Source organism: Hippocampus bargibanti, linkage group LG12 (genome assembly GCF_051943395.1).
Source record: "Hippocampus bargibanti isolate YZ-2025 linkage group LG12, ASM5194339v1, whole genome shotgun sequence".
NCBI lineage: Eukaryota > Metazoa > Chordata > Actinopteri > Syngnathiformes > Syngnathidae > Hippocampus > Hippocampus bargibanti.
The window spans coordinates 2,162,458-2,177,718 of record NC_142745.1 but is presented as its reverse complement, the minus strand read 5'-3'; the positions used below and the strand labels follow the sequence as shown (position 1 = coordinate 2,177,718).

Here is a 15,261-nt window from a genome sequence, read left to right as displayed (position 1 = left end):
TTCCGCACAGTGAAGTGAGGCATTTAATGGAACTTTATTTTTTTATTGTGTGGTCGGAACAAATAAATAAAAATAAACTTGCAGCCTTGCAGTAGTTGATTTCAGTTCCATTTGTCACATTAAGACTCTACTCTCGTCTCTCTCTGCGCACTGCAGAGGGCCTGGTGGGGCGGTGTGTGTGTGTTGATGGTGTGGGGGGGGGGGTCTAAATACTTCTGTGACTTGATTAGTTGCAGTACAGGCTTGATTTTTTTTTTCTTTATAAAACAGATCATGCCATATGTGCTTTATCCAGCCCCCTCCCCCAGAATGGCAAATGAGGAAGTGGCACAATAATTAGAGTACCAAATGTTCCAGTGGAATGCGTGCGTAGTGACTACTCAAAATGCATCCCAGTGGTCCTTTTGATGAATTTTAAACAGCGGTGTCCAATCCGTCAATCAAACTTGACTCATATGCGACACAGCACAGCTCCTGCTGCCAGAGAGCTCCCTTTCCTCTGTGGAGAAAAGTTAAAGGACAACCGACACCATTTCTTTGTTTCCTTCCTGACATCCGAAAAACGTTTTATAGCATCTAAAATACCCAAAACACACAGGCTGATATTTTTAGTCAAATGAAAAACACCAATAAAAATGAAAAACTACTTCAAATGACCTGAGAAAGTTTCATTTTCAGAAGGTCCCGCCCCCTTGTTCGTGATGTCACGCCAAGACGTCTTCGCCTTGCTCGAGAATCAAAACAATGGCTTCAGATTCGGAGAAGATGCTTTCTTGTTACTCATCCAGTTATGAATATGATTCAAACAGTTCTGAAGAGGAAAGCATACATGTTTGCAATCGATTAAAGAAGTCCTTTCGTATCAATTCGAGCCATCAGGACTCCAATGTAGCGTCCCAGAAAATGCACAAGATGGCGCACAAGCACCGTTGGAAATGGGCTGATTTGTCTGCTGGGAATTTGTGTCAAATTGTAGTCTTGGTGCAACACACAACGATTCACTATCGCGTTATTTATATATTTTCCTTCTAATTTTGCCATCAACACGGATCAACACCAAGTTTTCAGACAAAACGAAATACCCAAAATGCATTGTGTGTCGCTTTCTCGGTCAGGGGCGTTCCTTCCGTGACGTCACGTGAGGACTCGTCAACAACTCAAAAACAAGACTTCCGGAATATTCCGCGCGAGTCTTAAAAGGTAAAATCTAGCTATATGTGGTGGAATCTTTGTAAAATACGCTCAGTAGAAGTCATTTAAAGTGATTTTACAAATATGGACACAACTTGTCCGGAGGCGTTTGTCCTTTAAGTGAATAAATATTAGCTGTAACATCTTTAATAAAAACAAGATTATGTGTTCGTCCTGCAGGTACACCTCGAAATTCCCCCCCCCCCTTCTAAAAAATCACATCTAATCGTCTTTACAGTCAGATAATAGGCAGTCTTTACTGTTTAAGAAGAGAGAGCAGCAGCAATCAGCTGCAGCATGTAAAACAGAGCAAGTTGTGACAATAGCAGCGGGGAGTGCGTGTGTGGGGGTGTGTGTGTGTGTGTGGGGGGGGGGTATTATGAAGGCGGCTGCCTACTTGCTTCCCCGGAGATTTCCGTGGAGTGCTTTCTCACTGTGATAATGAAATGACCTGGCATGCACTGCTTTTCTCTCTCTCTCTCTCTCTCTCTCTCTCTCTCTCTCTCTTTTCTTTTTAAAGCGATTTCAGTCCATATGTCAGACGAATTATTTAGGAGTAATGTTTGCAAATAGTGTGCCTTTGTTGATCCATCTAGTCATCCATCTCAACCGTTAAATCACGACAAAGGGTACACTTCTAATAATATATCACGGCTTCCTGTGAGTAGGTCAGCTTTGTATTGGATCGATATTTGTCGATATCACACGCTGAGGAGTTATATTTGTGAATCCATTCAGGTGTGAGATTTTCAAATAGGCGTTTTGGCTCTAGGGGGGTCGCAAAAGTTGTACAGGTGAATGGTATGTGTTACTATGGACATAGAATACCATGCAGGATAAAATTGAGGCTAACACAAAAAGTGACTATTCTAAATTCCACGATGGTTGTCATTTGCCCACGTCACGGTGGCGTCATTTCCTGTTGTGATTGTACGTCACGGTGGCGGCTTGAACACACACGAAGTCGATGCGTACAGATCAAGAACTTGGAATAATTGTCCCCATTTCAAAGCAGAGCGCATCGTCTATAATCCCACATTGTTTGGAGTTAATCATCTACGCCTGGCTGGCCTCTACGAGGCCGATTCAGAAGAATGACTCGCCGGTTTGATACAGCACAGACTGCACGCACAGCCGTGTATTCCCTCGGCTTCTAGTTAGCGGGGAATCTGTGGCACAGCACTGTCATTGTGTTACGTAATCAACGGAGGAATGAGGCGAGCGTGCGTGCGCTTGCGGGCGCACGCGGGTTTCGTAGCCGCAGTTCTTTCAGAATCAGAATCAGAATACCTTTATTCGTCCCGCAATGGGGAAATTTGCAGTCCACAGCAGCAATTGAAGATTTCGGAGCTGTCAATCAACCGTCATCCCGCGTACCAAGGCCGCCCGGACACAAGACTTCCGTGTTGCACTTTCGACATGTCCGTAAATGAATGGGTCATACCATTAATGCAGGCGGGTGTGGGGGGGGGGGTTATGAGGCACGTCCGCCCGAGAAGATGAACCCCCATTTTAAACCAACCCCCATTTTGAAATATTTTTACATGACATATTCGCACAGATGCTTAGCGTACTCTCGAAGCAAAGCGTGTCGTCTAAGTTTCTTTTTTTCATATTTACTCGTACGTTCGAACGCCCCTCCCCGCCTTTCGGACAAGCTTTACGGTTGCCTGCTTCCGGGTTGGTTCCGCCGCTCGATGATGCCATCTAGCTTTGGCAAGCGACATTGCGGAACCCGTCGACGTGAGTCAGCGTCGCCGTTTTAACGGCTGTTTTGGGGTCGGTTGACGGCGGTCTGGTGTTAATTTCCCGCCTTATGAGCTGGCTGATCAAACTGACCTTGGAGCGGTTTAATGTTGCTGAGATAATGGCGGCAAAAAGCCCATGAAACGCCACTCCGCCTTCAGTGGCAAAAGAAAATAATAGTTTAACCACCCAACATTGTTTTGAACTCTATGTAAAACTTTATGAGCGGAGACTTTGAAGTCTTGCGGTTTAAGTAAGTAGCAAGGCTACATTAAATTGATTCGGTCCTCGGATTATGACAATGAGTTTCATGTTTTCGAGACCAAAACAAAGCATTCACTGTTCCATACCGAGGTTGGTTCAGTGCTTTTTATTATTATTTTAATATGTTGCATTCATACCAGCGCTTTGATTTTAAAGCAGTGGCGGTGGTACACAAGTAGGTCAGATTGAGGCCACGCTGTTGATATGGGTCATGGTAAAAGCACTTATATGTATGCGAGAGAAAGCTCCACGCTGACCTTGTCCCATCGTCTGATCTATGTCCTCATAGCTCCCCTTTGTCCTCTTTCCTGGTTCCCTCAATGTTTCCCCTCCATCACTCCTCACCTTCCATCACCTCCGCTTTGTTTAAAATGAATTGCCGTAATTCTTCCCAGCACCCCTCTTATTATATCACCTTTGCCATCCAGCTTTTTTTTTTTTTTTACACATTTTTTAACTTTCTCGCCGCGTTCCAAGTTCTCCCGTTCTTTTTTTTTTTCATCCATATCAACAGCCAGTCTGATAAATAATGCATCACAGCACATTAAAAACATTAATAGGGCTCTCTTGGCTGTCAAGCGGAGGGAGGAGATGGGGGTGAAGACGCGACGGCTAAAAATAAATAAAATAAACGTTATGGCGGATGTGATGATTTAATATTCAGCCGAGAATGATGAAAGGAAAGGCTGGAAGTCCGAGCATTAATTGTGTTGCGTCGTGACACTGTGGCTTTTGTCTTTGTTGAATCATCTGAACTGTTCATTACAGTGATGAGTGTTTCAGCAAACTCAAACGAAAGGATTTAATGATATTTAAAGGACAACCGACGTCTCCGGACAAATTGTATCCATAATTTGTAAAATGGCTTCTACTGAGCGTATTTTACAAAGATTCCACCGCATATAGCTATATTTTACATTTTAAGACTCGCGCTGAATATTTTGGAGGTCTTGTTTTTGAGTTGGTGACGAGTCCTCACGTCACGTCACTGAAGGAACGCCCCTGACCGAGAAAGCGACACACAATGCATTTTGGGTATTTTGTTTTGTCTGAAAACTTGGTGTTGATCCGTGTTGATTGCAAAATTAGAAGGAAAATATATAAACACAACCACACACAAACACACACACATGCACACACACAGATACACACACATATAAGCACACAGACACAAAGACACACAAGCACAAACACACACACACACAACACACACATAGAGACACACAAACTCACAAACATGCACACACAACCACACACAAACTCTCTCTCTCTCTCACACACACACACACACACAGATACACACATATAAGCACAAGAACACACAGACACAAAGACACACATACAGACACACATACAAACACACACAGAGACACACAAACTCACAAACATGCACACACAACCACACACACACAAGCACAAACGTGTACACACACAAACAAACATACACACAGAAACACACCAATTCACAAACTCACAAACACAATACACACACACACAGACACACAAACACACACAGACACGCAAACTCACACACACACCTTCCCTCCGCCTTTCATCTCAGATCAAATAATATTTGCAGCCCAGTATTCCCAACCAACTCTTCCCCCAAAGGCTATAAAAGCGGCGTAGCTTTTGAGAAATTTTTAATACACTTTACCGCCAATTTGGCTGAGTGATTCTTTTTTAAAAAATAAATAGTTATTTTTAAACAGGATTTTGGGACGGAAGCGTTTGTACTACTAACCGCTCTGTGTTTTTCATCTGTCCCTCCCCCCCATACAGATGAACAGACCGATCCAGGTGAAGCCGGCAGACAGCGAGAGTCGAGGAGGTAGAGTGTATTTTTCACCCCCCACCCCCCCTTTCTTTCTTTTCATTTCCACTTCCTGCCTTTATTCTGACCCCGGCGAACACGCTGCCGGTGCGGATCAGCCTCACCATTATTTGTCCCATTACACAACGGCCCGTACCCCAACGCAGCCTGACAGCGCAGCCTGGCTGGACCCTCTCCAATTCACAACGGATTATGTAAACAGAGCTTGTCCTCGCAGACGTTGGCCAGCGTGCCCCCCCCCCTCCGCCTCCACGGCGAGTTTCATCATATGCACGTACAAGCGTCTGTAGACGGATGCGCGGATGCGTGCCTCGTTGTGCTTCGATGAGGGTGAGGAAGGAGGTAGCTGTCCCTTGTTTTGATCCTGACGTGGTGCCGTTTGCAAGAACCATTTGCCATATTCCGTTTTTTTTCCCCCACATCAAGCCAACGAGCACTTCGTTTGGAGACATTTTCCACATGAAAAAAAAAATGCGACGAGAGCAGGCAGATTAAAGGACAACCGACACCACAAGGGCGGTCCTTTAGTGACGTCACGTACGGACTCGTCACCAACTCAAAAACAAGACTTCCTGAATATTCAACGCGAGTCTTAAAACGTAAAAAAATAGCTACATGTGGTGGAATCTTTGTCAAATACGCTCAGTAGAAGTTATTTGAAGCCATTTTACAAATTATGGACACAACTTGTCCGGAGACGTGCGTTGTCCTTTAAAGGACAACCGACACCACTTTTTTGTTTCCTAACTGACATCAGACAAACGTTTTATAGCATCTAAAATAGCCAAAACACGCAGGCTGATATTTTTAGTCAAATGCAAAACACCAATAAAAATGACTTAAAGTGTCCAAAAACTACTTCAACTTGAACCCGGAAGTGGCCAGTTTCAGAAGGTCCCGCCCCCTTGTTCGTGATGTCACGCCAAGACGTCTTGCATTGCTGCAGAATCAAAACAATGGCTATAATAGATTCGGAGAAGATGCTTTCTTGTTACTCATCCAGTTATGAATATGATTGAAATAGTTCTGAAGAGGAAAGCATAAATGTTTGCAATTAATTAAAGAAGTTATTCCGTGTCATTTTGAGGCATTTGGACAGAAAATGCACAAGATGGCGCCAAAGCTCCGTTGGAAATGAGCTGATTTGTCTGCTGGGAATTTCTGTCCGCGAATATCAAATAGTAGTCTTGGTGCAACACACAACGTTTCACCATCGCGTTATTTCTGTGTTTTCCTTCTAATTTCGCCATCAACACGAAGTTTGAGTGAAAATGACAAAAACCCTGGCACCGGAGTGGACACATTTTGGCGCATCGTGTGGCAGTGAATGAGTTAAAAGTTGAGCACCGGTGGAGTGGAAACGGCTGCTCTTACACCTCGGTGCTGATCTTCAGCCCTACATTTGAATCTTTTTTCCAGCTAATTTCCCTTTTTGTTTTGTTGAGGATTTTTTTTCTTCTCAGGCGGTCTTGCACACATTCTCAATCAAGGTTCACCAAATAGCAAACAAGCAAATAAATTAGTGAAAAAAGGCATTCAGACACAATTTTTCGCTCCAAAATACATGAAACGAAATCAATCAAAGATGTCAAATTGTAGCTAGCGCCATGTTGGTTCAAACTCTTAACGCATAATCATTGCACCAGACGTAAATAAACAAACGTTTTTTTGTCACGGCTAACTGACTTTGTGTGAAAGAGAGAGAAAGAGGCGGGCGAGCGAGAGCTTTGCATCCAGACTCTTAAGTCTTCCCGCTGTATATTGATTTGCTCTCCGGCCCAATACGTGTGCGTTAATAGCCCCCTTCCCAAAGAAAGATGTAATGTTTATTGCTGCCTTCCCCCTGGGGAACCGACGGCTTTGGCTCTCAATGGATGTGTGTTGTGCGCGCGGGTACGTGTGCATAGTATGCACTTGTAAACACCCCGCAACCCTCTCACCTCCCCCCCTCTGGTGCAAGGCCAGAGCTCAGATTAGTCTTGTTGACTCGGCAAGGACACCCTGTCAGGCACAGGCTGTGGGGGAACGGACCGTTGAGCGCGTCGTGGCGCGCGTTCCGACACGCGCGTCAATTTGCAGGCCGCACTCGGAGGCGATTGCGCTAAGGCTCATTAATTTCCCAACGTATACATCCATTTCCGCAAAGCCGGGATTCGACAATGTAACATTGGAACAGACGCCCCCCCCCCCTGCCCACTCCCCTCGCGCCACCCATCTGTTGCCGTTAGCGTACCGTAGACAAACCCATATTTGTTACGTTTTGCGAGGTGGTGATGGCGGGTGCGGATCCCAAAAAGCAGGCAGGAGGGAGCAGGAGGTTGTGTTTGAGAAATTGTATTAAAATAAAGTCAGCAGGAACAAAATCTAAAACATCAAAATCGTCTGAACAGAAAGAAATACAAAGTATGAAAAATAAAACCAAGATTAAAAGTCCGCCAAGGTGAACCAAACACACGCACATGCATACAATGCATACAATTGCATACAAAGCATACAACAGTGCATCAAACAACAATGACCCGACACCGGATGGTCGTGCCGGGAGTCCTTTTGACTGTCACTGATTGTAACGACCAGCACCTGCGAGGCAGCTGACAGCGCTACCCATTGGTCGCCAATCCGAACGTGGCAGTTTACCAAGGCTCGGGACGACCAGCACCTGTGCAGGTGCGGGCGGGGCCGACAGCGCCACCCATTGGTCGCCAACCAGATCATGACAATATTTGGCTTTATTCAACCTCAAATCGCTACGTTTGGAGTCGACGTGTTTGGAGTGACTTTGGTCTCATTTGTGTCTGTGTTTCTCAGAGCAATTTGACCTCTCGTTGAGAGCAATTCGGCGTCGCGCCCGCGCGCATTTGACGACCGCAATGCATCTCTCGCTCTAAATTATCCCCTTTGGAAAAGCTCGTTTGGAATGGAACGTGAATTTCAATTGATTGTTAATCGCGTCCTGACCCGAGGACAAACACATCTGCTCACCCTAATGGCGACGCGTGGCGCGTTGACACTTGCCAGCACAAAAACACAAAAACAGATGGGCGTCAAGAACCCCCACCAAAAAAAAAAATATATATATATATAAAACAAAAAATAAATAAAATAACACGTTTAATTAATTCACCATATAATGTTATTTAATTACTTGATTTACTATGTAATTAATAGATGGACAAATGAATAAATGAATAAATAAATAGATAAATAAATAATATATAAATATATGGGTGAATAAATAGATAAATAATTGAATAATTGAACAATTGAATAAATACAACATAAATAAATAAAATATAAATAAATACAATAAAATAAAATAATGTGATAAATTAATTAACTAATTAATATGTTATGTAATGACTTGATTGATTATTTAATTATAAAGGTGAATAAATGGTTGAATTAATGAGTTTAAAAAATATATATATATATCTATAAATACATGGATGAATAAATGGATTAAAAATAAATAAATTGATACATATATGGACAAATAAATACTTAAATACATGAATAAATAAATAAAATGTAAAGCAACACAATAAAATAATTATAATTTAAATTATGTAATTAATTAATTAACTAATTAATATGTTATGTAATGACTTGATTGATTATTTAATTAAAAAGATGAATAAATGGACGAATGAATCAGTAAAAATAATAATAAATATATATAAATAAATACATGGATAAATAAATGAATTAAAAATAAATAAAAAATAAATAAATTGATACATATATCAACAAAAAAATACTTAAATAAATACACGAATAAATAAATAAATTATAAAGAAACACAATAAAATAATTTAAATTACGTAATTAATTAATGAACTTATTAATATGTTATGTAATTATTTGATTGCGTATTTAATTAATAGATGAATGAATGAATAAATAATTGATAAATAATTAAATAAATACATGGATAAATAAATGAATAAATCCATAAATAAATAAATAGCCTTTTGATAAACAAATAAATAAATAAATAAATAAATAAATAAATAAATAAATAAATAAATAAATAAGGCAACCCGTGTCAGCATCGATTGTTGGTCTCCCACGTTAGTGCATTGTCCATTCCGAAACTGTTTTCCCCATAAATTTTAGACAGGATGAAATACGAGTCCGATGCGACAGCGCTCCATCCCCAAGGAGACGGAAAAGAACAGAAATAGTTGGTGATTTTTATTTTATTTTTTAAAATACTTTCCTCAAAGCAAGCCATAAAAACAAATAAATAAATGGCCAATATTCTACACTGGCGTGAGTGCAAAGTGGCCTGGCTAAATTTTCCATGGTGACGCCTTCAAATCAATTCAAACCTCCTTCTCGAGTCAAAAAATAGGATTGTAAAGTACTGCGTCTACCTTTTAGAAGACAGAAAGCTCTTTGTGGGCATGCTCAACAAGCAACAGTCTGAAGACGACATCCGGCGCCTTTTCGAATCTTTCGGCGGCATCGAGGAGTGCACCATCCTGCGAGGTCCGGATGGCAACAGCAAAGGTGAGGTTGCCGCCATGTCTGACTTTGCGGTCAGACAAATTTTTGTCATCGGTGAGAATCGGGGACTTTTTTAAACCCGCATAAAAGCCGCGGGGACCTCGTATCGTGCCAGCGAAAATGCCGCCCCTTTTCGTGGCGTTGTCACAGCGCTTGAAGCTATCACGAGGTTCAACGACCAACTCGTCGATAACTAAGCCCGATGATTACAGATCATTCTGATGCCTCCATGATGCGCCATTAACAAAAACTCCCATCAGCCGACGTTGACCCGCTAAATGGCCCGATCAATAATTACTGGCAACTCCATCATTGCGATTCATCAACCGGCCTTGTCAATATCAACCCGCGTCCCGTCGGCGTGGCATTTCAAGCCAAGGATCGCCAAATTGTGAATGATGTCAAATGGCCGCCGCCGCGTTGGCCGCAATTCCCCGATACGCTTTATCCAACAGAAGAATCGTCATGTTTATCCTTTTCCCGTTTTCTGTTTCTCTCTCTCTCTTTAGGCTGCGCATTTGTAAAATACTCGTCTCACGCCGAAGCTCAGGCGGCCATCAGTTCACTACACGGCAGCCAGACGATGCCTGTAAGTAGCCGTACGTGACAACGTGTAAATTTATGTGAGTGGCGGCGGAGGTGAATCGCTGCGAGCTTAATGACCTCCTAAAAGTTAGAAAATTAGACAGTGGGACCTCGGTTTACGAACCCCTTTGCCTTACGAACTTTTCGGTTTCCGAACGTTACATTGATGAAAATTTTACCTTGCACAGCTGCCACAATGAGTGATGTGTCGTTCGTGAATGAGCCCGTTCTACAAACAAGGAAATGGCAGCGAACTTTTTTTGAGAGAGAGAAAACACACACACACACGAAAGGGAGAGGACAGAGCTTGAAACAAAAAGAACAAAAGGGGGAAAAAAAACAAGTAAAACGGTGAAATTTGGACCCATTTCAACTTTGATAGTTCAAAAGCAGAGTGTAGACTGGAAGGTTAAAATATCCCATCAATCAGGCTCCACAAATAACCCGCACAAGTCATCTGTACACTTGATGCAAAAAGCTATTAACCCAGCTAAACAGATCACAATTGATGAACTAGATACAATTATCACAGAGAAAGCATCATTCCTCAAGATGGTGAAAGAAGAAGGTTAAGTTCCTCATCAAGTGTTTAATGCTGAGGAAACGCGACACTCCATTCCATCAAGCCATTAACGACCATCACAAAGGTAAATAAAATGACTTTATTGTATAGTACAGTTTATTTCTTTAATCATAATACTATAGCACATTTACTATACATAAAATAAGGTATATTTTGTGTAGTTTTAAGGATTAGAAAGTAGAAAATTACGTTTTATGGGGACCTGGGAACGGATTATTCTCATTTTAATGGTTTCCTATGGCAAATACATATTTGGGATACACACTTTTCTCCTTACACACTGTGTCTGGGAACCAATTAAGTTCGTAAACCAAGGTCCCGCTGTACTTTATTAATCCCTCCGGATGGGAATGGCGGAGGTGAAGTGTCCCCTGGCATTGACCCACGGCAACTACATCAGAGAGCAAAGTTAGCGCTTAGCTTGGCGAAGCAAAATAAAAGACTTGCTACTTTTCACTTTTTTTTTTGTATTGTATTTTTTATCACTGATTGAGCGGGGGGGGGGGGGGGCCTCAGCTTTGGTGTGTACATCAGGGGACACAAGGTGATGTCATTCGTCCATCTGTGCATACTAACCTACTGGCCGGGCCGGGTGTGTTTGTGAATGCGCAGGGGGCCTCATCCAGTCTGGTGGTCAAGTTCGCCGACACGGATAAGGAGCGCACCATTCGCCGCATGCAGCAGATGGCCGGTCAGATGGGCATTTTCAACCCGATGGCTTTGCAGTTCGGAGCCTACGGAGCCTATGCTCAGGCATGGCCTTCCTACAGCATCTTTTTGCAATGGATTTGAGGGACTGTTCGCATGGCATCGTTTTTGGACTGGGGAAGAAAAAAAATGTGGTTTTAAAGCCCGGCCGGGCGAGAAAAATCAAAGAGAGAAACTGTTTAAATGACACTTTAAAGGACAACCGACGTCTTCGGACAAGTTTTGTCCATAATTTGTAAAATGGCTTCAAATGACTTCTACTGGGCGTATTTTACAAAGATTCCACCGCATATAGCGATATTTTACCTTTTAAGACTCGTGCTGAATATTCCGGAAGTCTTGTTTTTTAGTTGGTGACGAGTCCGTACGTGACGTCACTGAAGGAATGCCCCTGACCGAAATTGTTGCAGTCCTTCCATCACGTCAATGCTTGTTTGGTCTGAAAACCTCGTGTTGCACTAGAAAGAGCCAGAAGAGGGCGTCCAAGCTCCATGTAAGGAATTTATCAGCCTGTGGAAACGGGCTGATTCATTCCTCACAACAGCTCGGTGGCCATTTTCTGCCTCTTTTTGGGTGAGACATTTCCCCCCAATGTTGCCTCAAAATGACACGGAAGGACTTCTTCAATCGATTGCAAACATGTATGCTTTCCTCTTCAGAACTATTTGAATCGTATTCATCACTGGATGTGTAACAAGAAAGCATATTCTCCGAATCTGAAGCCATTGTTTTGATTCTCCAGCAATGCAAGACGTCTTGGCGTGACGTCGCGAACTGGGGGGCGGGACCTTCTGAAACTCTGCATTTCCGAGGTCATTTTGAAGTAGTTTTGGGACACTTTAAGTCATTTCTATTGGTGTTTTGCATTTGACTAAAAATATCATCCTAAAACGTTATTCAGGTGTCAGTTAGGAAACAAAAAAATGGTGTCGATTGTCCTTTAATGATAATTTCCCACTTCCAACAACATGCCGTACACAACAAGTAATTGTTTATTAACATTCATATTATAAAATTCATAACAAGCACGACTGAGGTTGGCGATCTCTTGACAACCGTTTCCAGTTTCCTCACACGCGCTAACTTTTCCTTTTAAATCTTTTGGAAGGTTTTTTTAAATTGTCATCTCGTCCTCCATGTAGGTGCAGCAGCAAGCCGCGTTGATGGCATCTGTAGGCCAGGGGGGCTACCTCAGTCCGATGGCCGCCTTCGCCGCTGCCCAGATGCAGCACATGGCCACCATCAACGGCCTCCCAGGAGCGCCGCTCACGCCTACGTCAGGTAACAGCGCTAAAAGAATTTTCATCCGCGGTAGCTAAAAATCGGAAGAGTCGCCATCCAGAGTGTCGCGAGTAAATAAGTACACCTTACCGTTAACTCGAGATTTCGAGTGACATGCTTCTGAATCAGAATCATATTTATTGCCAAGTATGTATAACACGCAAGGAATTTGTTTTCGGTCGAACACGCTGCACTAGTATCATCATCCAAAAAAATTGCAAAGAAGCACTATACAGTTCCATTTGGGCTATTGTTCAACGGGGGGAGGGGAAGAAGCTGTTTAAATGTCTGCTGGATTTGGTGCGCATGGATCGGTAGCGCCTGCCTGAGGGGAGTAGCTGGAAAAGGTGGTGGGCAGGGTGCGAAGGGTCCAGTAGGATTTTCCGCGCCCTAGTTTGGATTCTTGCGGTGTGCAAGTCCTCGACAGTGGGTAGGGTGGTGACAATGATTTTTTATTCCGCCGTCTTAACACTCCGTTGATGACCATTTTTGTGGCGGCCGCGAACCAAACAGTGATGAAAGAACACAGGATGGATTCGATGACAGCTGTGTAGAAATGCTTTGATTTTTTTCAATGCTCGAAAATGTTTAAAAAAAATCGCGTTAGCGTCAACCTTGCATGGAAGGTCCGCATCCACTTGTAACCACACAAAGGGATTATACAGAGATAGGAAATCAACCTTGACATTTAATGTCTTTACTAGCCCACCGGGGCCGCCCTCCCTCTGACATTTGCAAGAATGACTTGGTGGCCAAGTCAAAGTAAAACTTTCTATCATGTCTCGAAGCGTGGAGGAGGTGGATTAGGAAGAGCGACAATTCCTCACTGTTAGCCATCTTTGATTTTTATACTTTATCTGTTGCAGGCGGAAGCACACCACCGGGCATCAACGCCCCGACCGTGACAAGTATCCCCTCCCCCATCAGTGTCAATGGTTTTACGGGCATGCCGCCTCCTCAAGCCAACGGACAGCCGCCAGCAGAGGCCGTCTTCACCAATGGCATCCATCATTACCCTGGTAAATTCTATGTTAAAAACACTTGACATCGTCAAAAATATAGATGTTTTTTGTTTTTATATTTAAAGGACAACCGACGCCATTTTTTTGTTTCCTAACTGACATCAGAAAAAAAACGTTTCATAGCATCTAAAATACCCAAAACAGGCTGATATTTTTAGTCAAATGCAAAACACCAATAAAAATGACTTAAAGCACAGGTGTCAAAGTCAAGGCCTGCGGGCCAAATCCGGCCCGCCACATCATTTTTTTCGGCCCGCGAAAGCAAATCAAACTTGTTAAATTCCATGATGATTGCTAAAATCTGAGCCAAAATTTCATATTTTTGGATGTCAACCACAATAAAAGTCATTATTATATATATTATTATTATAGTCATTATTTTCTACTTTCATTTCTTTCATAACTTTGTGAAATGTAAATTTCTCCACTGCGAGACTAATAAAGGCAAATCCAATCCAATCCAATTCTTGACTTCAGATTTGAAAACGAGTTATTCATTAATTTGCTGTGTGCTCTATATGTAATATTTGAAGGGATTTAAACATTCTAATGGCTTCCCTAAATTCATAACGGCCCTCGAGAGGAAACCATAACTACAATGTGGCCCGCGGCAAAAAATGACTTTGACACCCCTGACTTAGTGTCCCAAAACTGCCAGAAAATGAGCTCGGAACTATGCAGATTCAGAAAGCCCCGCCCTCTTGTTCGTGACGTCACTATTGGTCACACACTGCCTTGCTCCAGAATCAAAACAATGGCTTCAGAGAGTTCAGATTCGGAGAAGATGCTTTCTTATTACTCATCCACTTATGAATATGATTGAAATAGTTCTGAAGAGGAAAGCATACATATTTGCAATCGATTAAAAAAGTACCCAAAATGCATTGTGTGTCGCATTCTCGGTCACGGACGTTCCCTCCGGGACGTCACTTAGGGGATCGTCATCAACTCAAAAATAAGACTTCCGGAATATTCAGCGCAAGTCTTAAAACGTAAAATACAGCTATATGCGGTGGAATCTTTGTAAAATACGCTCAGTAGAAGTCATTTGAAGCCATTTTACAAATTATGGACACAACTTGTCCGTAGGCGTCGGTTGTCCTTTAAGTACACCATTAAAATGAGCTATTCTTCAATTGGCTTTTGGTGTGTTGTTGTTGTTCTTGTTTTTCCCACGTCGTAGTGTTGCAAGAAGTAGTTTTTAGGGAAGACTCTGAGAAAAATGGCCTTGGTGTAGCTCCAAGGAGTTGTTTCGGAGTTCAGGGTGGCTGCTTTCTCTCCTCTCTTTCCGAAGGTAAATGCTCTTATTCTTATCCACTGCTTTTATCTTCTCCGTAACGTCGTCCTTGGGTGTCGCTATCGGTGATTTTGCTCTGTGGTGTTTTTCGCATCTGTATCACCTGTTGATAATTAGAATTTTCATGTTCATTTGTTTGTATATATAATTAATATTTGATATCGCTTGCTTTTGATCTATCTGAAACGTTTACTAAATCAATCGGCAGTACATATGCACCTAAAAGCTAGCAACCACTCAT

The 15,261-nt window shown here is 42.4% G+C and overlaps 2 protein-coding genes across 4 annotated transcripts in view; one reads left to right on the top strand and one right to left on the bottom strand.

The window, feature by feature from the left end:
- The window catches only part of celf4 (CUGBP, Elav-like family member 4), an 86,345-nt gene that overhangs the window by 64,662 nt on the left and 6,422 nt on the right, over window positions 1-15,261 (top strand). For both annotated transcript variants that reach the window (XM_089009873.1, XM_089009872.1), the window contains exons 3-9: window positions 4,984-5,032; window positions 9,419-9,547; window positions 10,054-10,133; window positions 11,325-11,465; window positions 12,563-12,701; window positions 13,568-13,720; window positions 14,907-15,017. In XM_089009873.1, coding sequence (XP_088865999.1) covers window positions 4,984-5,032; window positions 9,419-9,547; window positions 10,054-10,133; window positions 11,325-11,465; window positions 12,563-12,701; window positions 13,568-13,720; window positions 14,907-15,017 — 802 coding nt within the window. The remainder of the gene's footprint in view (window positions 1-4,983; window positions 5,033-9,418; window positions 9,548-10,053; window positions 10,134-11,324; window positions 11,466-12,562; window positions 12,702-13,567; window positions 13,721-14,906; window positions 15,018-15,261) is intronic.
- The window catches only part of kiaa1328 (KIAA1328 ortholog), a 36,086-nt gene continuing 32,236 nt past the window's right edge, over window positions 11,412-15,261 (bottom strand). Inside the window, exon 12 of one of the 2 annotated variants that reach the window (XM_089009870.1) lies at window positions 11,412-11,533. The gene's annotated coding sequence lies outside the window, so the exon portion shown is untranslated. Of the gene's footprint in view, window positions 11,534-14,995; window positions 15,124-15,261 lie in introns of those variants that run through there. The other variant, XM_089009871.1, reaches the window with a different exon arrangement.